The sequence below is a fragment of the Microtus oregoni genome, unplaced genomic scaffold, assembly GCF_018167655.1.
Source record: "Microtus oregoni isolate MIOR12 unplaced genomic scaffold, Mior012 000019F_ref0000042, whole genome shotgun sequence".
In the NCBI taxonomy this organism is placed as follows: Eukaryota; Metazoa; Chordata; class Mammalia; order Rodentia; family Cricetidae; genus Microtus; species Microtus oregoni.
The window spans coordinates 3246935-3270701 of record NW_024543078.1 but is presented as its reverse complement, the minus strand read 5'-3'; the positions used below and the strand labels follow the sequence as shown (position 1 = coordinate 3270701).

The 23767-nt window shown below is 57.3% G+C and overlaps 2 protein-coding genes across 4 annotated transcripts; one reads left to right on the top strand and one right to left on the bottom strand.

Moving 5' to 3' along the window:
• The first annotated feature begins 3258 nt into the window (after window positions 1-3258).
• On the top strand, window positions 3259-7171 carry Polr2e (RNA polymerase II, I and III subunit E). Of its 2 annotated transcripts, XM_041669383.1 has the most exons (7): window positions 3259-3369; window positions 4362-4536; window positions 5686-5882; window positions 6083-6141; window positions 6266-6344; window positions 6452-6527; window positions 6822-7171. In XM_041669383.1, exons 1-6 carry the CDS (start codon window positions 3313-3315, stop codon window positions 6515-6517), a joined length of 633 nt encoding a protein of 210 aa, XP_041525317.1. In that variant the 5' UTR covers window positions 3259-3312; the 3' UTR covers window positions 6518-6527; window positions 6822-7171. The 2 variants fall into 2 exon arrangements, with proteins under 2 accessions (XP_041525317.1, XP_041525315.1); XM_041669381.1 differs by having other exon boundaries at window positions 6452-7171.
• Window positions 7172-10227: 3056 nt separating this feature from the next.
• Window positions 10228-22768, bottom strand: Arhgap45 (Rho GTPase activating protein 45). Of its 2 annotated transcripts, XM_041669371.1 has the most exons (23): window positions 22621-22768; window positions 21257-21581; window positions 19004-19147; window positions 18817-18901; window positions 18659-18731; window positions 18488-18554; window positions 18275-18412; window positions 18117-18181; window positions 17865-17975; window positions 17703-17783; window positions 16140-16328; window positions 15438-15575; window positions 14770-14960; window positions 14552-14676; window positions 14377-14454; window positions 14186-14290; window positions 13932-14104; window positions 13360-13548; window positions 13148-13285; window positions 12310-12536; window positions 12015-12225; window positions 11321-11405; window positions 10228-11023 (listed from the first exon to the last, which is right to left on the bottom strand). In XM_041669371.1, the coding sequence occupies exons 1-23, from the start codon at window positions 22711-22713 to the stop codon at window positions 10701-10703; spliced, it is 3354 nt and encodes a 1117-aa protein (XP_041525305.1). In that variant the 5' UTR covers window positions 22714-22768; the 3' UTR covers window positions 10228-10700. The 2 variants fall into 2 exon arrangements, with proteins under 2 accessions (XP_041525305.1, XP_041525306.1); XM_041669372.1 differs by lacking the exons at window positions 21257-21581; window positions 22621-22768 and adding an exon at window positions 20076-20635.
• Between the last annotated feature and the right edge of the window lie 999 nt (window positions 22769-23767).

Below are 23767 nucleotides of genomic sequence, written 5' to 3'. Positions count from 1 at the left end.
CCCGCCGCTGTAGAAAGGACACTGATGGGACAGTTGTGACACACTCCTTGTTCACTGTTTATCCGTGTTCTACCTTCATTCCGCACAAGAGAATGCTGCAGTGGGCCCTGTGGTCCTAAGGCCTTCTGACTGTTAGGTCTTGGGTGACATTCTGAGGAGTAATTAGTAACATATAAAATGGTTAAGAAACTCATTCTGCAGAGGCCAACTGGAAGCAGTTCTGTCCTAGGCTGCGCAGGGCCAGAGATTCCCTGGCCCCGCAGGCCTCTGCCCGTCATAGCTCCACCTTGACTCCTTTTATGAAAGGCAGACCCGTGGGCACCCGCTTTTTATACTCCAAGTATTCCTCCCCAAAGAAGTGAATCAGCAAGATCTCCTCCTCTTCCGTGCGATCACGAAAGAAGCGCCACACCGTCAGGGCGTAGACAACACCACAGATGGGGTTACACAGCATCACCTGGGTTCCGATACTCCAGTAAAACCACCCCACATAGGAGGGATGCCGGAACCAGAGTGTGGGTGTCTGACTTCTCACTCTGCACCACGTGGTTGAAATTGAAGCCAGCTTTCCGCAGGCATTCTCCAAACACCACCATCAGCAGCCCAGGCTGTAGATAGGACCACCTGCCAGCACACAGTCAACAGGACACCCTAGACAAATGTCAGCCAATCAGGGGTCCTGAACTTCAGAGACCCCTCACCCCCAACTATAAAAACCCAACTCTAACTGAGCTCAGGGCTCTCTATTCCAATACATTGGACATGTGGAGAGACAGAGTTTGTAACTTGCATAAAATAAAGGCTCTTTGCTTTTACATACAGGACTTGGTCTCCTAGTTGGCTTTTGGGGGACTTCACGGATTTGGGCATGACATCATCATGGTGCGGCATGGTGACATCATCAGAGTGCAGAAGGAGCAGCTGAGTCCCACACCTTGACTTGCAGGCAACAGGAAGTAGTCTGAGACAATGGGCGGTATCTTGAGTAGGGTGCACAGGCAACAGGAAGTGGTCTGAGACAATGGGCGGTATCTTGAGTAGGGTGCACAGGTCGCTCCAAATGACCAGAAGACACACGGTATGCTTTTACAGAAAGCCGTTTTATTCTCGAGAAAAACCAGCATTTTGGGACCCACCCAAAATGGTGTTCACCCTGGGGAGGGTAAGGCAGCCCTTGAAGCCTACTTAGGGGAATTTGAGCTGCCGTTAAGTGATTGGCTGTAGACCCTTACTGATACAGGAATCATTTTGTGGTTGGCTTATGACATCTGGTTAGCAGCTGTGGCTGTGGTGTCAGGGGTCTGTCTGCTGTGTCTAGGGTCTGTCTGACTGAAAACAGCAAGAACAGTCCCTGCTTGTGACCAGGTAGGACTCTGATTGGCTACCTGGACGTACTTCCAGGGTCTGGTTGAAGCTGACACGCGTCAACTTAAGTAATAAGGGGCAGAGGTCTTAGCAAACCGACCCCTGGAATAAAGACTGGTCCTGGTCCCTTCAAGCGTATACTGTGGTTCTCCGTCTTCCTCGGGGATGTGACGGATAGGACGGGGACAGCCCTCTTGGATGTGACCTCAGTGAGACAGCTCAATTTTACTCCAGAGTACAGCAGAGTATAGGATTGGGAGCCTGGGGACAAACCCTTTTTGCATGTAGGGGCAGGCTCCTATTAAAGGTTGAGCTAGTGGCAGCAGGGTCCTGTATCAAAGCTCCTAGCACAAGTCCTAGTAACCGTATCTGCAGCAGGGGGCAAACTTATAGCAGGAAACTGGGCCAAGGGTCACACTAGAGATAAACCCACCCTAAGTCCAGGCTTAGGTACAACTTTCAGATAAGGTCAGTCCTGTGGCTAAAGACATTCTCCATAGAGGGCGTGTGAGGAGCGGAAGTCTCACCGGGGAGGGAGTCTCTCGCTAGGAAAGACTGCGACCTCTTAACCATCAGGCCTTCCGACGACTTGTGAGACCTCTACAAGGCCACACCTCCTCCTACAAAGCCACGTCTCCTCTTAGTGCCTCTTCCATTGGGGGCCACTTCCTTTGGAAGACCACAGGAGGGGAGGAGGGGCTCCTGCAGGCTGGCTCCCCACAGCGGAACTCATCCACGGGCCACTGGGAAGCCCCTGTCCTGCACCCGCTGATTTCTTATGTCCCACACTCAGGTTCTGGCCGTTTGAGTGGCAGCGTCACCCCAGCCCTGGGCGTGTACCCATATACCCGGACTCTGGAATGTTTGGGTGGAAAGTTCCATCCCAAACCCCTCCCCTTGGAGTTGCCTCAGTCCAGACTCCACCCCCAAGAAAGCCTGCCAAATAGTGACCCCTCCCCAGAGGTGCTCAAGACCACTCCCATAGGGCATTTAAAGAGCCCCCCAGAGAACAAACCCAAGGTTTTCTGATCCTCCTTTCCCCATTTCCTCTCTGAGGTGTTGGAAGGCCACCCAGGGGTGCTGGTATCCATTAAACCTGGGCTTTTTCTATTTGGTTTGATTTTTGTGTGATTTGTTAGCGGAGAGGTTTACTGGGGTGCAGAAACTTCATGACCACTCATTACCACCAAGAATGAGACGGTCATCAGAGAGGAGTGACGCACGCCTTTCTTTAATCACAGCATTCTCGAGGCAGAGGCAGGCAGACCTCTTTGAGTTTGGTCTACATAGTGAATTCTGGGACAGCCAGAGCTACATAGAGAAACCCTGTCTCAAAACCAAACCGCCGGGCGGTGGTGGCACACGCCTTTAATCCCAGCACTCGGGAGGCAGAGGCAGGCAGATCTCTGTGGTCTGGTCTACAGAGTGAGTTCCAGGACAGGCTCCAAAGCAACAGAGAAACCCTGTCTCAAAAAAAAAAAAAGAAAAGAAAGAAAACAAATAACAACAAAAAGACCTTGTACATAAAAGGAAACTGAGGCCCATGGCCTTGGCTCTTGTATAGGGTCCCTGCACAAACTCGAGGCACGGCCCATGAGAGAAAGCCTACTAGGCTGCTCCACCGTCCGCACACTTCCGGGCTGGCCTCGAACTCACGGCTCCAGCGGCCTCTGCCTCCGAGAGCTGGGATTGGAGGCGTGGTCCGTATACCCACAATTATCGCGATATCTTCTCGCGCGCAATCTCGCGAAGCTCAGCGCTGGGGCTGCCCACCGCGCAGCCTGCCGTGGACGTCGCTTTATTCAGGCCTTCGCCGTAGACAGCACAAAACTGGGCGGGGCAGGGGAGGCCTCGCCGTTATCCCGCGCAGGCGCAGTTTTCGTAGTCCGGCGCAGGCGCAGTGCTGGCACAAGCGCGCAAGCGCAGTTGTTTCTGAAGGGCTGCAACATGGACGATGAGGAGGAGACTTACCGGCTGTGGAAGATCCGCAAGACCATCATGCAGGCGAGTCTCGCGTGGGGAGGCTTGAGCGAGTACCGAGTTGCGGACGGACTGCAGCTGTCGGCCCAGGCAGGCGTCCCGGGTGCGGGGATGCTTCCCGCCTCCGTGCGGGGCGCGCCCACGCTGGCCTCCCCCGATGGCTGTCCTGCTTCAGCCTCCCGGCGCTGTCCCAGAGGGGAGCTCGTGCTCACACCTGGTTTAGGGGTGCTGAGCAGCCGCTCCGCCAGCTTAACCCAGGCCCCAGTACCCTTATGGCAGCTCGCAGCCGTCTCCAACCCCAGCTTCTGCCCGCGTGCTGGCAGAGGCGGGTGACTAAGTTCGGGGCCTGCCTGATTACAGAGTGAGTTCCAGGACAGCCGGGGCTTTGTAAGGAGGGCTTGTCTTAAGAAACGAAAATAATCAGAAGGTAAAAATGCTCATTTGATGGCACAAGCTTTCATCCCCGTCACTCTTGGGCCAGAGGCAGGCCAGTCTCTGAGCTCAAGACCAGGCTGGTCTATTTTGAAAGTTTGAGGTCACCCAGGGCTTCATAGCGAGACCCTGTTTCAAAAATGATAATAAAAGAAGTCTAGGTAGGCGGGGTAATGGTGGCGCACGCCTTTAATCCCAGCACTCGGGAGTCAGAGGCGGGAGGATCTCTGAGTTCGAGGCCAGCCTGGTCTACAGAGTGAGTTCCAGGCCAGTGAAGAAAGAGGTCTGCGAAGTTTTGATTTACTGTGTTGGGTGGACTCCAGGACCCTCAGACCCAAGACTGAACAGGATGGCGATGTCTGGTCCCCGTGTTGAGGAGCTTGTGGGGATGGGGGCGCGGTGAGGCTGCCCTGTGGTTGCCTGCGGATGGGTGGGTCTTGGCTGGAGCCAGTCCAGAGCTTGGAGCCCACGCGGCCAGCAGCGCTGCAGGGTCACATCAGGGTCACGTCAGGGTGCTGCAGTCCCCGGCTCTCCTGCGGATTTCCACTCCGTCTCTGAGGACAGCTGGCTCTCTGTCCCTGCAGCTGTGTCATGACCGTGGCTACTTGGTGACTCAGGATGAGCTGGACCAGACACTTGAGGAGTTCAAGGCACAGTTTGGGGACAAACCCAGCGAAGGAAGACCAAGGCGCACAGACCTCACCGTGCTGGTGGCCCACAATGATGACCCCACAGACCAGATGTTTGTGTTCTTCCCAGGTGGGTGTCCATCATTCTGGTGCCGGCTAATGGCTGTGTCTAACAACTCTCTCTCCTTTGTCTGTGGTCTTCTGCTTTCTGCTTGCCAGTGAGGGTGGGTTCCACCCTGGCCCTGCTTTGCTGCAGGACTGTGGCAGCCGCCCAGCCTCCCCTGGGAACCTTCCCTTGTCCAGTTCCTGTCCATTCTCTGCCCCTTGCTCTCAGCACCAGCTCTCAGACACCCTGGCTCCGGTCTGCTATATTCTGTAGTTTCTGCCTTACACCCCAGGCAGCTCAGAAGGTGTCTCAGGAGAGGGGTTGCCACCCTGGGCGTCTGCCTCCTGGTGGTGTCCCCAAACAGCCTGTCTCCTTTAGTATCCTGGCACTTTGAGGGCCTGGGGCCTGTTTTTTTAGTGTGAGAGTTAGGGGTGCAAGGATGGGTATGGTAGCGTATGTCTGTAATCGTAGCATTTGGGAAGCAGAGGCTGAGGCTGGCTGTCCAGACCAGCCTGGTCTGTACCGTGAGTTCAGGACAGCCTGGTCTATGCAGTGAGTTCAGGACAGCTTGGTCTGCAGTGAGTTCAGGACAGCCTGGTCTGTGCAGTGAGTTCTCAGCCTTCCTAACTCTGCCACCCTTTAATAAAACAGTGCAGTGTGTTTTGGGGACCCCAAGCCATAAAGTTGTTTCTGTTGCTACTTCATAACTGTTATTTTGCTGTATGAGTCACAGTGTAAATATCTGTGTTTTCCTGTGGTCTCAGGTCAGTACCTACGATTGAGAATCATTGGTGCCGAGAAACCCGGTCCTAAAAAGAAAAACTAGATGATCGGGAGTAGAGAGTCTGAGACCCAGCAGTTTGCAAACCATGCTTGTGTCCTGTGGGCCTGGTTCTGCACTTTAGGTCCTCTTGCTCCAGTGAACCCCAGTCTGTCTGAGGAGCTGAGGTTAGCCCCATGTAGACACAGGATCTGCCTCCTCTTCCTTGAGGCTGCCCAAGCTGACAATTCCATGTCCCCAAACCTCAGAGCAGCTGACGGAACAGGGTTAGGGTACCGTGCAGCTTCCTCCTGCCCAGCCCCATTCAAGGCTCCTGGTTCTGATTTTACCTGGCAAATAGAGACATCCGAGACCACAGGCAGGGCAGTGAGGGTTGTGCTATGTGTCCGCAGAGGAGCCCAAGGTGGGCATCAAGACCATCAAGGTGTACTGCCAGCGCATGCAGGAGGAGAACATCACGCGCGCGCTGATCGTGGTACAGCAGGGTATGACACCCTCCGCCAAGCAGTCCCTGGTGGACATGGCACCAAAGTACGTTCTGGAGCAGTTCCTACAGCAAGAGCTGCTCATCAACATCACGGAACACGAGGTGCGCACCTGTCCTGGGCCGGGCAGGTGGGGTGGAGCACAGCGGTGCCTGAGTGGACAGGGCCCTGGACCCCCCAGCTTTGCTGCTACGGCTCCGCTTTCCAAATTGGGGATGGTCATAGCCTGCTCCTGTCCCCTATTCCACTCCTGTTGGGGTCCCTGGTGACTGCGCGTCTGAGGGTTGGGTCTCTGTCTCCACAGCTGGTCCCTGAGCATGTGGTCATGACGAAGGAGGAAGTGACAGAGCTGCTGGCTCGATAGTATCCTTTACCCCGCCCTCCCCCCACTCCACACTCGATAGTATCCTTTACCCCGCCCTCCCCCCCACTCCAGACTTCTTACCCCAGTGCTGCCCCACCAGCCTCTTCCTTAATGGTGTCCCAGCAAGCTTCGCGAAAGCCAGCTGCCCAGGATCCAGGCTGGAGACCCAGTGGCGCGCTATTTTGGGATCAAGCGAGGGCAGGTGAGAAGCCGTGGCCATTGTTCCCCTCCTTCTGAGGTCAGGACCACTGTGGCCAGAGGACAGTGGGCCCCAGGCCCTGCCAACCCCAGCCCTGCCTTCTCCTACAGGTTGTGAAGATCATCCGGCCCAGTGAGACAGCCGGCCGCTACATCACCTACCGCCTGGTACAGTAGCCCACGGCAGGTGAGCCCCGCCTGCCCCGGCCAGCACACTGCTCTGCCAGGGTCCCAGCTCAGACCCCTGTCCCATTCTGAAAAGCAGGACTGTTGGGTGAGACACCACAGCCCCCAGCCTGCCCTCCCCAGTGCACCCACTTGCGAAAGGAGCGTCTGACTCCTGCAGGTTGTCCTCTGACCTCCCGTGCGTGCAGCGTGGCAGCTGCATGAATCCACAAACCCTGAAGTCTAATGGGAGGGCAGGCTGTAACCCCTGAGGCAGGAGGATTGCTGCAACTTCAAGTGAGTTTATTACTTAAAGAACTGGTCCGTCGCCGCTCTGGTAGCTTCTGGTACAAGAGACTCGTCTGAAAACAGGAAAGGAACCCGCGCAGGAGCCAGTTGATCTGCCCTTCCTCGTCACCAGCACTCTGCCTGCTGCTCTGTGGGGCCAAGGGTACGGGCCACAACCTCTTTGCCTTTTGATTAGAGGGTTCCCACCTGGCCAGTGCCTTGGGAATGTGGCCCTGGGTAGCCAGCACCACAGTCCTCCCTGTGCAATCTCGGAGCACTGGCTGCACCCCCACACCTTTGTCACTGATTGCTGTCCTGTATAGAGTTCTCCATTCTGTAGGACTCTGTTCTGAGAACTAAAGACATTTTGAGGAGTTACATTGTCTTGGAAATCTGGTCAATTCAGGCTGAACTGAGCAGGATGGGTCCTGGGTGGGGGGCCCTCAGCTTGACTCCAGCCACTCCTCCATGAATCAGGTGAGACGCAGGTCTGCTACCTGAGTGTCAAGAACCCTGTCCGCTATTACAACTGATTGCACAAGGCAGGCCTTGCTGTGGTGAAGCCCGGAAGGGGTTTCGTGCTAGGCAACCTCCTTGCCCCTGGGCCACGCCCAGCTGTCTTCCTCCTTGGTTTTTGAGACAGGGTCATACAATCAGGGTTCCAATTCACTGAGTAGTTGTGGTGACCCTAAAGTCCTGCTGGGGTGACAGATCCCCACTTCTCAGCACAGGCTGGCCTCAGGCTTGCCTGCATCTGCCCCATGTCCTGGACGGAGTCCCACAGCACCTGGCTGCCAGCGGCTGCTCCCTACCTAGTGCAGTGCAGCTGTGCCCAGGCCCCCGTGTGACTGGCCGCACAGCCATCTCCAGGACTGTTCATCCCCCAGAGTCACTGATGGCTGTCAGACTAGCCTTCCTCTGGGGCAAATGCATTTCCTACCATTGTTCCACACTGGGCTTTTATGTCTGGGTCTCATGAGGCAGGATATCCTTGGGGGGTTCTGCCACACTGCGGCTAGTGTTAGAGTCTCGCTCCTATTCTTGACTGCATGGTACTCCAGTTTACAGACCACTCTGCCCGCCTCCCTGTGGACACAGGGCCGCTGCCCCTGGCTGCTGAAACAGAATGTCTGTTAATGCGCGGAGTGGCTTCGTTTTGAGACAAGGTCTCCTTGTGTCTGCAACCAGGCTGCCCTGAGACTGAGTACTCCTGCCCCAGCCTTCTGTGCTGAGGTGACCGGTGTGCAGCGCCACAGGTGGCTTGAAGATTTGTTTACCTGTACTTCCTGGTGGGGTGTGTGTGCGTGCGCGCGAGCGCGCGCGTGCCCCACATGTGGAGGACAGGACGACAACCCAGGCTAGCCGACCAGAAGGCTTCCTGGGTGTCTTATCTTCCTGTTTCCACTACCCATCTTGCCTGTAGGAGTCTGGGATTAGATGCTCCTTATGCATCCGGCTTCCACACATGCTCTGGAGGTCAGGGCCAAGGCACTTTCTCACTGTGGGCCAGGCTGGCTGGGAACTCAGAGATCCAGCTGCCTCTGCCTCCCAAGGGTGTGTGTTACTATGAATGTGGTTGGCTGGCGGACCAGAGGTGCATATCCCTGGGAACTGAAGTTCCCAATGGTTGTGGGTGCTAGTAACCAAACCTGGGTCCTGTAGAAGAGCTGCCAGTGCTTTTAACCTCTGGGCCACCTGCCTTCCTTCACACACACACCTCAGTGGTGTCCGTGACCAGAGTGGGATGCTCTGCAGGACAGACCTAAGATGCTGCTGATGGCTGACTCCTGGTCCCGCCTTCGGGCCTGTGGCACCCCAGACAGGTGTTTTCCCCTGTGACTGAGTCACACGAAGGCTTCCCCTCCCCTCACTAGAGCAGTGGCTCTCAGTAGTCGCACAGTAGACATCCTGCAGATCAGATTAGTTACGAAGTCTTATGGTGGGGTCGCCACAGCCTGAGGAACTGGAACGAAGGGTCAGAGCAACGGGAAGGTTGGGAAACGCTGCCCAACCTGGGAGGGTGTGGGAGTCTCACTCCCAGAGGCCTCTTCAGATCCCTGTAGACAGGATTTGGAAAGCTAGGGACACGGACAGGAAGTGTCTATCCCAATGAACAGAGCTTCGGTGTGGGCAGGTAGGAATTCCTGGAGATGGAAGACTCTCCCACGGCTCTGTGGCCGCCATAGCGGAGCCTGGAGCACACCTCTTCCATGTGTCACTCAGTGGATCGGGCGGGGTGTGCTTGGTGGTGTGCACTCATCCAGCATTGGGGAGCCCTGGGTTCACGCCCAGCACCACGCAGTCTGCGCTCCTAGCTGTCCCAGCACAGTGGCCTTTACATAATCTAATGTCTGAAATGGGCTTCTCAGCCACTTGGCAAAGTCAATCAGGATGGGGTGATGGGGTGTGGCTCGTTTTAGTGTGGGAGAGGTCTCCTCACCCTCAAGGTGGGATGTGGGGGGGCGGGTGCCAACTGTAATCCCAGCACCGGGGAAGACTCTGCATTTCAGGCCAGCGGGGATATATAGTGAGACCCTGCCTCAAAACAAAAACCAAACCAAGTGGCACTTCTATCGAGGTCAACAAAGGCATACACGCACCACTAGCCAGTCTTCCTTCCTCTCTCAAAGAACTGACGTCAGACTCCCTTGATGTCTGGGTCCTGGCCAAGAGCCAAGACATCTTGTTTACCAAGAACAGGGCCGCCCTGGAGTGCTCACCCCAACCAGCTCCAGACACCCTGCCCTCAGGTATCTTATCTGTGCCTGTGGTTTGTTGATATGGCCCCCTCATGAGGAAGCCCCCCCAGGTCCCGCCCATCAGGAAGGAAGGCCCTGTCCCCTCTGGCTGGTAATGGTGGCAGACAATTGCATGGACTTGCATGACTGGAATGATAAGATGGCCTCTGCTGCTGTGTCGCTGTGGCTAAGGAAGACCTTGAACTCCTGATCCTCCTGCTGTGCTGATGACAGGTGTGTGACACCCCCAGTTTATGAGGGGCAGGGGGTGAATCCATGTCCCAGGGCCACCACCATGCTGCTCCCAGGCTGAAGCTCCACAGGAGAGGAATCCTTTCCCAGAACTGCAAAGATACAGTTAAAACGTAGTGTGTAGCAAGAACCAATGCCTGATGTGGTTGGTGCACGCCTTTGGCCCCAGTCACTGGGAGGCAGAGGCAAGAGGATCTCCGAGTTTGAGGCCAGCCTGGTCTACAGAGAAACCCTGTCGTATGGGGGCAGGGGAGCACAAACAAGTGAAATAAGATGCTGCAGGCTGTGGTGGCACAAGCCTTTAATCCCAGCGGGTAGGAAGTAGGCAGATCCCTATGAATTGTAAACCAACCTGTTTACATGGGTAGCCCCAGAACAGCCAAGGCTACAAAGCAAGACCCCATCTGAGAAACAAAATGACATCACACCGGTCCTGTTTGGTTAAGAACTTTATTTCAAGCAAAATGGGGGTGCATGTGAAAACGAATCCACTGCACCTGGGGAGAGGCCCACTGTACCCTCAGCTCCTCGCTATCCGAGCTCAGCTTTCTGCAAGAACCCCAACACCAGAGCTGCCCCAGCTGCGCACACAGAAGCCACTCCTGCACCACTACACGGTGTCCTGAGTGGGCGCCCATCCAGAAAGACCAAGAAGGGTGTGGCTTGCACCCTGGGCTGATGGGGACCACAGGAACGATGAGGGGACCATGGGAATTCAGCTGCTGCATCTGCACAGGTTCACTCCATCTGGGACCAATGCTCAGCCGAGTCAGGCCACACCCGACAGTGCCAGGGTACCAGAGCGCCCTGAAGTTCCTTTCTCAGTGTTCTGAGAAACCAGCCCTCCCAGTCAAGGGGCCTTAGTCTCCCTTACAGTGGTTGGCAGTGGCTGACGGTCGCCACCATCACAACCCAGTTCAGACAAATTGTGGCCGCCGGTCCCCACTGGTGCCACATGTAATCTGCCCCCCTCGGAGCTGCATGGCAGGCAGAGGGACCTGTGCTGTGTTGTTGGACTGGTTGGTGTTGAAGGCACAGAGCCGCTGGCCTGGGTCTCCATCCTCACCCTCCAGTTGCTCCTCACTGCCACTGCGGCTCTGGGGACCTTCCTCTAGACCTGCCTCGACCTCCGGCTGCTCCAAGAAACTGAGGCGGTGCAGGGCGCTGGCGTCTGAGGATGACAGTGGGTCAGAGGCCTCTTCCAGCTCCGAGTCTGAGTCATTGGACGCCATTCGGGATTCTGTGGCCGAGAAAAAGGGATGCAGAGAGAGGGATAAAACACAGAGACGACAGACCAAAACCAGAGCCGAACCCAAAAGACACGGTGGACAGAAATGTCTGTTACCAAAGCTCAGCCACCGTGGACTCCAACACCATCCCAGCCTGCTTTCCCTCACTGGCCCTCCCTGGGGTAGGCGGTCACCAACACAGTAAAGAAAAAGTCAGTTTATGGACAAGATGTCACCACGCTGACATAGCCTAAGCTGTCTGCCCGCACCCACTAGTCAGGGCCTGTGGGTCCCTCTGCCACACTCACCTCGGCCTCCATCCTCAGCCTCCTGCAGGGGGAAGACAAGGCCCTCAGCAGTCTCCAGTTGGGCACACTGGGTGGATGCCCCCTCCTGAATTGTGGGAAGGTGTTAGGAGTGGGCTGGCTCTAGCATGCCCCACTCCCATTTCCATCCTGCCAACCAACCTCCCCCCGTCCCTCCTTCCCCTCTTCCTTCCTTCTCTGTAGCTTTGGGGCTGTCCTGGAATTAGCTCTTGTAGACCAGGCTGTCTTCGGAGATCCGCCTGCCTCTGCCTCCAGAGTGCTGGATTAAAGGCGTGTGCTACCATCGCCTGGTTTAGATTTTTAAATTTTTTAATAATTTACTTTTTTGAGATAAGGTCTCACTATATATCCATGGCTGGTCTGGAGCTCACAGAGATCTGCCTGCCTTGCCGCTCCAGTGTTGGGATTAAAGATGCTTTTGTTTTTCAGATACAAGTACATAAGGTTCTCATGTAGCACAGGCTAGCTTCAGACTTGTTCTGTGGCTGAGGATGGCCTTGAACTCCTGGACCTTCCTCCACCTCTGAGTGCTGGGATGAGAGACCCACAAAGCAGCCTGGCTTCCTGGTGCTGGGGGTGGACCCAGGGGTTCCTGCAGGCTAGGCTGGCGCTCTACTACTAACCTGTACGCGGAACCCCCATCATGTCGGGCGTCACCACCCATAGTTTTCTTTACCTGGCCGCCAGGTACCTCCTCTGGCTCCTCCTCAAAGACCAGGCCATAGTGGACAATCAGAGTCTCAATGACACGGGCCTGGTGCGGGTAGTCTACCAGGGAGGAGAGGGACACGGTGGCTTCCGTGGGCCGCGGCCGCAGCAGCGTGGGCCCGAAAACGATGCCCAGGTTCCCAGGGGTCATCTTATTGTCCTGCTCCACTTCCACGATCCTGGAGTGGGAGCAGTCAGGGATGGATGCGAGTGGGTGTTTCCAGGGACCCCCAGCCAGCTCTGCTCCCTGCCGGGGACCTCACCTTCGTAGGTGCCTCAGCAGGTACAACAGTGTGGCCCGGTTTTCCGCAGGCAAGTCCCGCATGAGCTCACGCAGGCGGCCAACCATGGCTAAGGCTGCAGCGTCACTCTCAGACCCGTCCTGCCGGCCCCGGCTCGCAGCCTTGGCCTCAGCCTCTGCCTTTAGGCTCTCCTTGGCTAGCCCCACCAGCTCATGGTAAAAGCGAAAAGAGATGAGGGGCTCCGGCAGCTACAGGATGACACATTCAGATAGAGGTCACAGGCCTGGCCTAGCAAGGGTGAGCACCTGACACGGCCAGGCCCCTGCCAGGCTCTGGGCGAGCCCCGAAATTAGTGCCCACCCACTATAGCCTTAAGGCCTTGTCCCTGCCTCAGACCTGCCAAGGCCGCGCCTAATAGACCAAGCCTGACTCAGCCCCGTCTCTGTACCCATTCATCCCTAGCCACACTCACCAGCTCAGACCCTGATTCGGGCGCCTGCCCAGATGACCACGCCCATCACACTAGGGGTCCACCCACCGCTGTGTCTGAGTCCACCCCACCCCTGTCACAGCCCTACAGAGATACTCCTAGCTCTCCCACATAGCCACACCCTCCAGCACAAGGCTGAGATGCTGCTAGGCCCCCGTAGATGCTGGCCTTCCATAGCCACACCACCCAGCTCTTGCCACATCTATTAGCACAGGCTGTGACCCTCTCCCACCTGCGATACCACCCCAAACCACCACCCCAAACTCACACTTGGGGCCCCTCCCCTGCAGCTCCTGACTTCCCTCAGGTCCTTGCTCCACCTTGGCCACGCCCCTCTCTCCCACAGACCACGCCCCCAGTTTCCCTCACCTGCCGCAGGTACAGCTTTAGGACGTTGCTGATGTCGTGGGGTGAGGCCTGAGAGATCTCCACCAGCTCTTTGCCATTCTCAAAGGCCTGGCACAGCTTCTCCACGCGCGTTTTCACGCCGTTGACCCGATAGATCCCCTGGGGAGCCGACAGTCACTCTCGAGCCTGCCTTGCACCAGCTCCCTGTCCCCCTTCCCGTGTTAGGGTCTCACCTTGGTGTGCAGGGCCCGCCGTTCAATCTCACAGACACATTTTTTGACAATGAAGGGGACGCCATCAGGAGTGCTGCGGGCGGCATGGCTGAAGTCCTGTCCAAACAGCTGCAGGCGGCCCTGAAGCTTCTTGTGGCCACATTGTATGGCCAGAGTCTCCAAACACTTTTTGTGACAAGCCAGACAGCACTGGAGGACAGCAAAATGTGGCTCTTCCAGACGCCCATTGTAAAGGCCAGGCCCCACTTCCAGCCTCCTTCCAAAATCCTACCGCCTCAGCACTGGACAAACCCTTCGCCTGGAGGGGTCTCGTGGGACTAAAACCTCCCCAGCCATCAGCGGTCCATTTTGATCTTTCTGAGGCAGGGTCTCATGTAGCCCAGGCTGGCTCCGGACTTGTTATGTAGTCAAGGATGGACCTTGAACTCCTCCTCCCATGTCCTCGGAGGAGGACTGGCAGGGGTGCACCACCAACGCCTACTCTATGAAACCGAGGATGGAGCCCAGAGCTGCGTGCATGCCAGCCCCCATCCTCACGACACCCCAGCCCAGGGCTCCAGGTCCCCACACACCTCCTCACACTCAGCTCCCTGGAAGTACACGTAGCTATTGCACTCTCTGCACTTGGCCGGTGTGCGCAGCTTCCGAAGTCGGTGTGTGCGAGCCGCCTTGGACAGTCCCACATGGCGGAAGGGCCCACTGGGCATGGCCACAGGTAACTCAGGGTTCATACCATTGAGGTCAGCTGTGGACAGGAGGAAAGGCCAGATGGATAAATCATGTTCATGCGCCTCCCACTGTTCCAGTCCCTTTGGGGGTCCCTCACCTGAATCAAAGGCTGAGACCACCAAGCCAGCTTCCTGATCCACCAGCTCCTCACTGGACGACATGGTCCCACTGGACGATGTGCGATCGAACTTCTTCAAGTCCCCTAATGGGAAACGGTGTTAGACAGTGGAACCAGGCTGGCCCGACCAGGGACTCCCCTACGTGACATGCACCCAGACACCTCTTTACCTGAGCTGGCATCCAGGCCAACTTCGGGGTCTGAGATGGAGATAGGCCAGGATTTGTGGACCTGGTGACCACGTCCAGCTGAGGGAGGAAAGAGGGATGAGGAAAGACTGTCTCCACTTGGGGAAGCCGGGCCATCTGAACGCAGCGTCTGCTCTGTGCACCTGTGCACACTCACCCCTGTGGTCCTTGCTGGGAGCCCCCTCGGAGGCACCACCTTCCTCGGGGGGACTGCCTGCAGCTTCGGGTCCTGTAGCATCCTCAGGGTTGAAGCTGCCCTTCCGTGTACGCATGATGGGGGACCTGGTGGGAGAGAGGTGTAAGAGGATCTCCCCCACCCCGAGTCATACCATCCACAGCCCACTGCAAGTGTGTGGCTGCACCCAGTGGCGGTACCAGGAGTTGGCGGAGACATGAGGCTCAAAGTCGTAGCGCACATCGGGCTCCTCGCCTCGCTGCAATTGACGCACGTGTGACGCATACTGTTGGCCCGGGTCGTAGAGCTTACTGCTCTCGCAGAGCATCTGAAAGTGCACAGGCAGGGGAGCTGTCTGCATGTGCATCAGCTGGTAATAGGAGATGGTGGCCTGCGGGGAGCAGGGTGTGAAGTCAGAGGCTGTGGGCCCTGCCTGTAGCCACGCCCATATCAGCAAGCCCCTCCCACAGCTCACCCCCCCTCCGTCTGAACAGCACTCCGCTCCTCCTTCTGACCCCAAATCACACCATTGTACAGCACCTACCAGACCCTCCTCCAGCCCTCTAAGCTCCGCAGCTCATAAAGCTTTCCCTGTTGACCGCCCCAGCTACTAAAGCACACCCTTCAAAGGACTAACCAGGCCAGCCCCCTGCACTTTGCCCCTCCAAGTCCGGCCCCCAGTCCCAGGACACCTTCCATGGCCACCCTAACCTGGCTGAGACCCTGCTGTACTTGTTACAGGCAGATATGTCCTAGCCTTGACCCCCTGAGACGCGCCCCACCCCAACCACCCCACTAGAATCCACACGCGCACCAAACGCCCACAGCCACCTCTCCAAGCTCAGCCCGCCCAGTGCCTGCCACACACCGACTTTATGGTCTGATCACTCTGCCTGATGACCTCCTGGATCTGTCGCAACGCTGTCACCTTTGTGTCCTCGAGCTCCTGTTTCTGTGTCTTTGCGTCCGCCACGCACGTGCGATAAGTGGCCATTGCCTCCTCGGCCTGAGGGGGCGAAGGTCAGTGAGGGTTTTGACACAGAAATACCAGAAGAGACCCGCATGATGGGCACAACCGTCTCCACTGGAACTAGGGAGGCTGATGGGACAGCCTGGGAAATTTAGAGAGGCTGTCTCTAGGTACCAAGGACATGGTAAGAGGACCAAGGACATGGCTCATGAGGGAAGCCCCTGCCTAGAATCCCCAGTGAGGGGCTGGGGGCGTGGTCAGGGTGCAGCCCCGCCTAGAATCCCCCCAGTGAGGGGCTGGGGTTGTGGTCAGTGTGCAGCCCCGCCTAGAATCCCCAGGGAGGGGTTGGGGGCGTGGTCATGGTGGAGCCCCACCTAGAATCCCCAGTGAGGGGCTGGGGGCGCTGTTCAGAGCTCTTGCAGGTGGAAAGGCCCAGCGGTTCATTCTCAGTACCGTTAAAAATTAATAAAGAAATAGTAAGAAGGAGCTGGCATAGGTGGTGGGAAGGACAGAGGACCAGAGGTGGCAACTACGCAGACGCAGGGCCCCGGGAGGCACCTCCTCTAGGTCTTGTCTTCTAGGCCCCTCCTGCTAATGCACCTTGTTTTTGGCCTCCTCCTCCAGCCGCCGCCTCTTGTCCAGGGCCTTGGAGGCTGCAGTCCCCGCTCCTGGGCCTGTGCCCTGTTGCTCCTCCTCGGCTTTGGCCACCTGGAGCCGGGCTTTGTCGTGGTCTTCGCAGCGTTGTTTGTAGCCCTGCTTGGCCTTGCGCAGGTTGGCCTCTGCCTCTTGCTGCAAGAGAAAAGAGAGGCTCCAGCCTGCGCAGCCTTTGCCCCTCCTCACCAGCAAGGACCCCACATTCCCACCCAACCAGCAGGGGACCTTGACTGGGGACACTTGGGAGGGTGTGTGCCGTGGGATCACACAGGGAAACCGAGGCACGACTTGGAGCTGAACAGAAACACAAACTGATCATCTCCCGGCTCCCCATGCCAGGTCTCAGAAGGTTTCACTTCTGTCTTCCGGATGAAAACAGAGCCGCCCAGGCAGGAAGCCAAGCACCCTGGGGTGGCCGGACACACTGAGTCAGAAACTAACGGGTCTGGGTGGGGGAAGCCCGCACCCCACAGCCTGAAAGACAAAAACCTAAACACGAAGGCCAGGGCTCCAGTTGAGACTCAGCTTCTCAGAGGCAGAGCTCAAACTCAGCCTGGGTTATAAACCTCAAACCTGGTGGCGGTGGCGCAGCCTTTAATCCCAGCACTCGGGAGGCAGAGGTAGGTGGATCTCTGTGAGTTTGAGGCCAGCCTGGTCTACAGAGCGAGTTCCAGGACAGCCAAGGAAAACAACACAGAGAAACCCTGACTCAAAAAACTAAACAAATGAAAAAAGTCTCCTTCCTCAGGGGTGACATATCAGATATTCACATTGAGATTCATAACAACAGCAAAATCACAGTGATGAAATCACAAAAATTCTTTATGGTTGTGAGCTGAGAACCACTGGTTTAACAGGTAAAGAAAGGCACTTGCCCCCATGATGAAGGACCTGAATCTCTGGGTCCGTAGGGTGGAAGGAGAGAACTGATGCCCACAAGTTGTTCTCTGACCTCCAGATGTGTGCTGTGGCATCTCTACCCCCACCAAATAAATTAAATAAAATATAATAAAAAAGAAATTAAAATCTGATTCCCTTTGAGAGAGAGAGAGAGAGAGTCTTCACACAGTTCTAGCTGTTCTGCACTTACTCTGTAAACCAGGCTGGTCTTGAACTCACAGAGATCCGCCTGCCTCTGCCTCCCGAGTGCTGGGATTAAAGGCGTGTACCATTGCGCCTGTCTCGTGCCCCCCCCCCTTGTATTTTTGATTCAGTTCGGTTATCAGGCTACAGAGCCCCTGGGATCCACCCGTCCTGCTGCCCCAGGGCTGGGGTTCACTCAAGCACACTGCCATGCCTGGCTTTTATGAGTGCTGGCCGCATGGGGTCCCCATGTTTCCCCACGAGTCATCTCCCCAGCCACCTTCGTGCCTTTAAATCACCCCAAAGAAAAATGGAACCCATGTGCACAGACACGGACTGTGCCTCAGTTTCCCTCCTCTGCTGAGCGCAGGGGACATGCCCCGTAGCACGGGTGCTCTGGTTGTAAACCCACCCCTGGGCCCCTACCAGCTTCCTCTGTGCGCGGTGCCAAGATTCTTTGATCTCCTTCCTGCGTCTCTCATGCTCCAACCGCCTCAGCGTCAGGGGCTAAGAGGGATAGGAACCGTGAGCACTGAGCCGTGGGTGGCATTCCCGCCCAGTAGCCCACCTCACCGGGACTCAGCCCACCTGCATGAACGTCTGGGTCTGCAGTGTGCCCACGGCCTGCACCATGCCATGACCAAACTCCAGATCCTGTTCCAGGGCCAGCGCGTAGATGGACAAGAGAGGCATGTGGGGCTGCAGGGAGAGACGGCAGGTCACCAGGCTGGCATGCAAACCAACAGAAATCTTCAGAAGCAGTAGGAGGGAGCAGCCAGGGCCGTGGAACTCCTACACATCCTTCAAATACCCGTTCCCCACCCGCTTAGCCCAGCCTACCTCATGAGTGACGCTCTGTCTGCAGCTGTGGACAATCTTCTGTAGACCTTTGGCAAACTCCATCTCTGCCAGGGATGGGGGTGCAGAACGAGGCTTCGGAAATGACCTCCTCAGACCCCCCCCACACAACCCTGTCCTGGTATCTCCTCGCCCCTTACCCAGAGTGGTCCGCTTGTCCAGGTAGCCGATGAGGTCTTTCATGTACTTGGCCATGTCTTTGGCGTACTGTAGGGCGGCGTCCACGCCCCCCTCGCAGCGCTGCAGAAGGATGTCCACCTCCTTAGGGGGCAGGCAGCCTATGAGGGGACAGTGCTCAGTCCCGATGGCCACAACCCCTGTCCTTGCGGCCCCCACACCCCAGAGGCACTCACCCTCCTCAGTTTCCTCCACACTGGGCGGGGACCCCTCGCTGCCGGGTCCATAAAGGTTCTCCATGGACTGCGTGAGGAAGAACATCCCTGTTCCAGGACGCGGAGCCTCTGCCCCGCCCCTTCTTTGCCGACACCCTCTATGGCTCCCCATGTGGACGGCCCTCCCCTTACCTGGCTGGGGTCCCCGGGGGGCACGGCCAGAAGGGTACTGCTATCCACTTCACCCAAAAGGAACTCAGAGACACTGCAGGGTGGGATGTGGGTGTCGTTCCAGAGGTTCACGAGCTCTACTCCCCGACCCCACTGTGCCCCCACGGTCCCGGGCTCACGTGCAGCTGAAGGACACAGCGATCGTCTCCAGAGCCTTCTCAAACTCCCGTTTATCTGCTTCGTTGTTGCTCTCGTAATGAAAAGCTGAGGGGCGGAGAGGAGGTACGAGGGCTTGGTCAAATCCCTATACACCCTGCAAAACCAAGCTACAGATACTCCCCTCCTGTAAGCCTTTCCCTGGCTGACCTTTGACCTTGGCAATGAGCGTGCCGGCAGCTGTGAGCGTCTCCACGGTGTTCAGGAGTGGGTATCTGGAGATGACCTGGCGCATCACACGCAGGGCTTCGCCTAGGCACTCATGGGCCAGGGGCCGGCGGGCCTCAAGGAGGTCTGCAGGGTAGAGTGAGCATGGCTAAGAAGGAAGGGACTGGCTCCAGTCTTCCCAGAGGTGAGGTGGGGAAACTGAGGCAGAGGTTTCCTCAAGCAACTCTGTTAATTTCACCCTCTAGCAGCGTTCCAACCAGAGGGAGGTAGTGTCACCTCCCCGTTCTTTCTGCAGACATGGAAGGCGAGGCGCAAAGAGTGAAAGACAGGCTGCTGGCGGTGACGCACACCTTTAATCCCAGCACTCAGGAGGCAGAGGCAGGCGGATCTCTGTGAGTTCGAGACCAGCCTGGTCTGCAGAGTGAGTTAGAGGACAGCCAGGGCTACAAGAGAAACCCTGTCTCCAAAAACCAAACCAAACCAAACCAAAGAGCAAAAGCCATTTGCTAATGGTCACACGGCTCTCCCTGGGCCACAGCCCTAGAAGGACCCTGCCTGGGATGACAGGCCCGTGACACCTCAGTCCTCTCGCCTCTATCCTCAAAGGTCCAAAATCGAAAGGTGGGGTTTTCCGCCGCACAGTACGAGCAAGCACAAGCCCTTGGCAAGATGACGGGGCACTGAGGACAGAAGATCCTCCAGACAGAACCTGGAAACGCTCCCTGGTTTTCTGCAGCACCAGGCCCCGCGGAATGCCACCCTGGAGGCGATGCCCTCCACATTTTTGTGGCCAGAATGGGAGGCGGAGGACTGGGAAGCTGCGCTGCCTCCTGGGACATTCCAGGCAGGCACGCACGACCCCCTTTGGGTCGCCGGGGTCCCTGCAGCTCCAAGCATGGGCCTTATTCGAAGCGTGATGACACCCGGGATGCAGCCAAGAGGAGCGCGGAGTCCACCCCTGGGGGCCGTGCAAAGACCTTGAGCACGCACGTGTGCGCGCGTGTGCGCCGTCCCGGCCCTGGGTAGGGCGACCCACACCTTGCACTGTCCTCACCTTGGGACCCCGTCTGGCAGCGCTGGGGGCCGTGGTCCAGCACCGGGTGCAACATCCCACAGGCACACATGGCTCAGGGATGCAGGAAAGGACGGACGCTAGTGTGTGGCCCAGGAACCCGAGTCCTGAGCGTCCTGGGGTCTTCAGACCGCTGGCCAACAGCCAAACCGGCTTAAGCCGGTCGTCAGGCCCCGCCTCCTTCTGGGAACAGTCCCACCCCCTATGTTGGGAAGTCCAGTGCAAGAGAAGGCTCCAGAGAAAGGGCCTCGCGGTGGCTTGTGTCCACCCCCCAGTTGCTGTCTCAAATGCACCTTGACGACTATCTGGGGGTTGTGTTCCTGTCCTGTTTAGAGAAACCCAACCCCAGAGGCGGGTACACCGGTGATCCCCGTCCTGCTAAGGCTTGGTGGCACAGGCCAACATCCAAGGATGCTTGGGTGCGGAAAGGCCAGTAGATTAGGGCTTCCCCAGAAAAGCAGACTCAGCCCCCTCTCCGGAGACCGGCTGCTCCCATCCTCTCTGGGAGCCGCCTTGAAAGCGCCCCCCCCCCGTAAGGCGGGGCCCAGGTCTCCATCTCCCTGTGTCTGTGCGGTGGGGAGGTTGAGGGGGAGTGGGGTTGGGCGCTGGGTACAGCGCTGACGTGTGGTTTCCGGGGAGCAGCTAGTGGGGGCGCTGAGGCTGGTGCCTGACCCATCTCTCTGTGCTGCTGGAGACAAACAGGAAGGAGGTGAAAATAACTCTGGAGGAAACGGAGCCGTCAGCAACCGCGTGCAGGAGAAAACGGAACCTTATGCCTTGGGCCACTCACTCCCAGTGAGTCCTCTGTCCTCTGCCTTAACACCTTCCAAGTTCCCCCAGCGCCCACAACATTGCACCCAAGGTCCTTCAGCCTCCGCGGCCTAAGGCATTTCCCCCTGTAGGTCCTACAGATCCCTCAGAACCGAGTCGGCGCGAACACCTCTTCCCTGAGACTTATTCGAAGCCTCCGTGTAGCCCTCCCGTTCCTTTTTTCTTTCTTTTTCATCTTTTTCTTTTTTCTTTTTTTATTCTGTTCTTTTTCTTTTCTTTCTTTTTTTTCCCCCCTTTTGAGACAGGGTCTCACTGTGCAATTCTGGCTGACATGGAACTCATAGAGATCTCCTGCCTCAGCGCTGGGATGCAAAGCTTGCAGGAATTCTCACCATCTCGCAGCACAAACTCCTTGAGTTTCTCCAAGCCCTCAGCAAAGCGAGCCACATCAGCCAACAGGGTTGAGATGTCTTCTACACCATCAGGGAAAGGTCCCTCACTGGGTGGCTCTCCGGGGCTGGCAGCAGACAGGGGGCTTCGGTATCCCCGGCCCAGGGTCCAGGTGGCAGCCCCTGAGAGTGGGAAGCCGGCGGCACTGGCATGGCGGCTCAGGCTGGTGGGTCTTTTGAGTGTGCCTGTGGCCTTGGCCCCCGTGGACAAGGATGTGGCTGGTGGCTCCAGACCGGAAGCCTCTGGACCTTCCCTCTTGGACAGTTCCTGGGAGGGTATAGGGGAGAAGAATCAAGGGGGAGTCTTTTCTTTTTTTCTTTTTCTTTTTGGTTTTTTTTGTTGTTGTTGTTGTTTTGTTTTTGTTTTTCGAGACAGGGTTTTTCTGTCTATCCCTAGCTGTCCTGGAACTAGCTCTTGTAGACCACGCTGGCCTCAAACTCACAGAGATCTGCCTGCCTCTGCCTCCCGAGTGCTGGAATTAAAAGCGTGGGCCACCACCGCCCAGCTCCAAGGGGGGATTCTTTATCCTGGACACTGCCTCAGTTTCCCCAGAACTTACTCGTGGTGTCAGAGGTCAGGGAGCAGAGATTTGAAAGCTTCTCCCCCCCTACACCTGTTACCCAACATCCTCCTCTTTTTAGCTTTCACAAACAACCGTCCCTACCCAAACCACAGCCTGGGGCGGGGCCTGTGTAGGCACAGGAGGGAGGGGCACCCCACTTCCTGGTGGGGGTGGGGAGGGCCCTCGTGGGTCTCCTGCCTTCTAGCCACCCCAGACTTCTCCATGCGTGTCCACTCTCCAGAAAGTGGCTAACTCCTGAGACCTGGATCAGGAGTTATCAGGCCCCTGCATCCCTGCACACCCCCAGACCCGGTAGAGAGACCCCTAAACTTTACAAACACCCAACAGCTCAGAGACCCCATAAATCTGCCCTGCACACCTGTACCCCAATCTCACACCCTTTTCCCCATTGGCTTCCGGAACCCTTAAATTGCTCCAACCCCAACTTCCAGAGAATCAGACACGTCCGTGGGCTCCAGTACCCTCTCTGCCCACTGCCCAGACGGAGTCATTCCTGGTAAAGACGGGTGGCTCGGTGGCCACCAAAGGCCACCCCTACCGTCAAGCGGACTCCCAGGTTCAGGCCTCGTCGCGCAGCCTGCCGTCCTGCCTGTTGGGGATTGTAGCTAGTGCGGGTTCCCCACCGGGGGCCCAGCATGATGCCGTAATCGCACCTTGTGCCTAGCAGTGGCCACGGGCTGTGGGTGTCATCCCGAGTCCCCGCCCGTCCTGGGCTCCACTCACCCCTGAGGAAGACTGTGGGTTGGGGCTCCCCGCGCGGTTCTTTTTGGAAATAGAGGGGGTTTTCATAAGTTCTCGCTTCTTCCTAGAGAACATGGTGGAGCCAGTCCCGTGGCCTCAGGTATGGGCAGCAGGTCTGGGCCTCTCAACCCTGCAGTTCCTGGGGCTGGCCGGCTCTGGACCACATTGCTCAGGGCCACCCCCTCCCCAGCTGTCAGACCCACGTGACGGGCCTGGCCCTCATTGGTGCACAAGTCCCCAACACAGGAAAAGGCCCCCAGCAGAAGGAGGGGGGAGGGAGGTGATACTGTAGACCCGCCCCCAGTGCGACTGTCCTGGGTGCCGGTTCTGAGAGGGCTCTCTGCACTGAGGCTCTGACACGAGCTCCCCACAGCGGGCATCTTCCCCTTGCAGCCATTGCTGGGACCATTGCTGGGACGCACTGTCCCAGAGGCTGTCAGGAAGAGCAGTCTCACACGCATAGCCACACACAGGGACACAGAAGAGGAGGCAGACACCACCCGCAGGTGACCCCCACTTCCTACAGCCTCCTGGAGACCACAGGACAGGAAGGTACTCCATCTGGCTTCTACCCCTCTCATCCTACAGCCCGGAAGCCCCACTGCCCTGCTGGTCTCCCCTTGGCTCCTGTTCTCACCCTGCCTTCCACATCCCAGTTTTGAGCCTCTCAGGGTGACTCCCAGAGGCCCATCTAGTTTAGACACCCCACCTCTTAACTATCCAGACCCCCACTGACCTCAGCCACACTGGGTGGCTCTCCAGGACACAGCCCAGGAAGGCCATAAAAGCCCACGGTGCCCAGTCCCGCTCTCCAAGCTCTGGTCCAACCGCAAACCCAGCCAAGTAGCCCCTTGAGGGTCCCATGCTTCCCCCCACTCATAGCTGGACGGCTGGGGTGGGGTTGGGAGTTGTCTCAGGATGAGGGCTGGCTGGCTGTCTCTGAGGTGGGTTTCTGGTCTGGCCAGAAAAGCTCCAGGGTCCTCTAAGCCATCTGGGAAATTCCCCACGCCTGACCTCATCTCTACTTCATGGTTAGAAACACTCACAAGTCCCACCCTTGGGAGCCAGGTCCACACAGGTATATGCAGGTCAGGTGCGTGTGACTAGACACTTGGGAGTGCCCATGTCT

What these genes read in the sequence shown, in the direction of transcription:
- Polr2e (XM_041669383.1), top strand. Translation starts at nt 3,313, where the DNA reads ATGGACGATGAGGAGGAGACTTACCGGCTGTGGAAGATCCGCAAGACC. An exon ending in TCCGCAAGACCATCATGCAG is followed by an intron (nt 3,370 to 4,361) that starts GCGAGTCTCGCG and finishes CTGTCCCTGCAG; the next exon opens with CTGTGTCATGACCGTGGCTA. An exon ending in GATGTTTGTGTTCTTCCCAG is followed by an intron (nt 4,537 to 5,685) that starts GTGGGTGTCCAT and finishes ATGTGTCCGCAG; the next exon opens with AGGAGCCCAAGGTGGGCATC.
- Arhgap45 (XM_041669371.1), bottom strand. Translation starts at nt 22,713, where the DNA reads ATGTTCTCTAGGAAGAAGCGAGAACTTATGAAAACCCCCTCTATTTCC. An exon ending in GGACAAGCGGACCACTCTGG is followed by an intron (nt 18,182 to 18,274) that starts GTAAGGGGCGAG and finishes CATCCCTGGCAG; the next exon opens with AGATGGAGTTTGCCAAAGGT. An exon ending in AGGGAGCTGAGTGTGAGGAG is followed by an intron (nt 13,549 to 13,931) that starts GTGTGTGGGGAC and finishes GCTGTCCTCCAG; the next exon opens with TGCTGTCTGGCTTGTCACAA.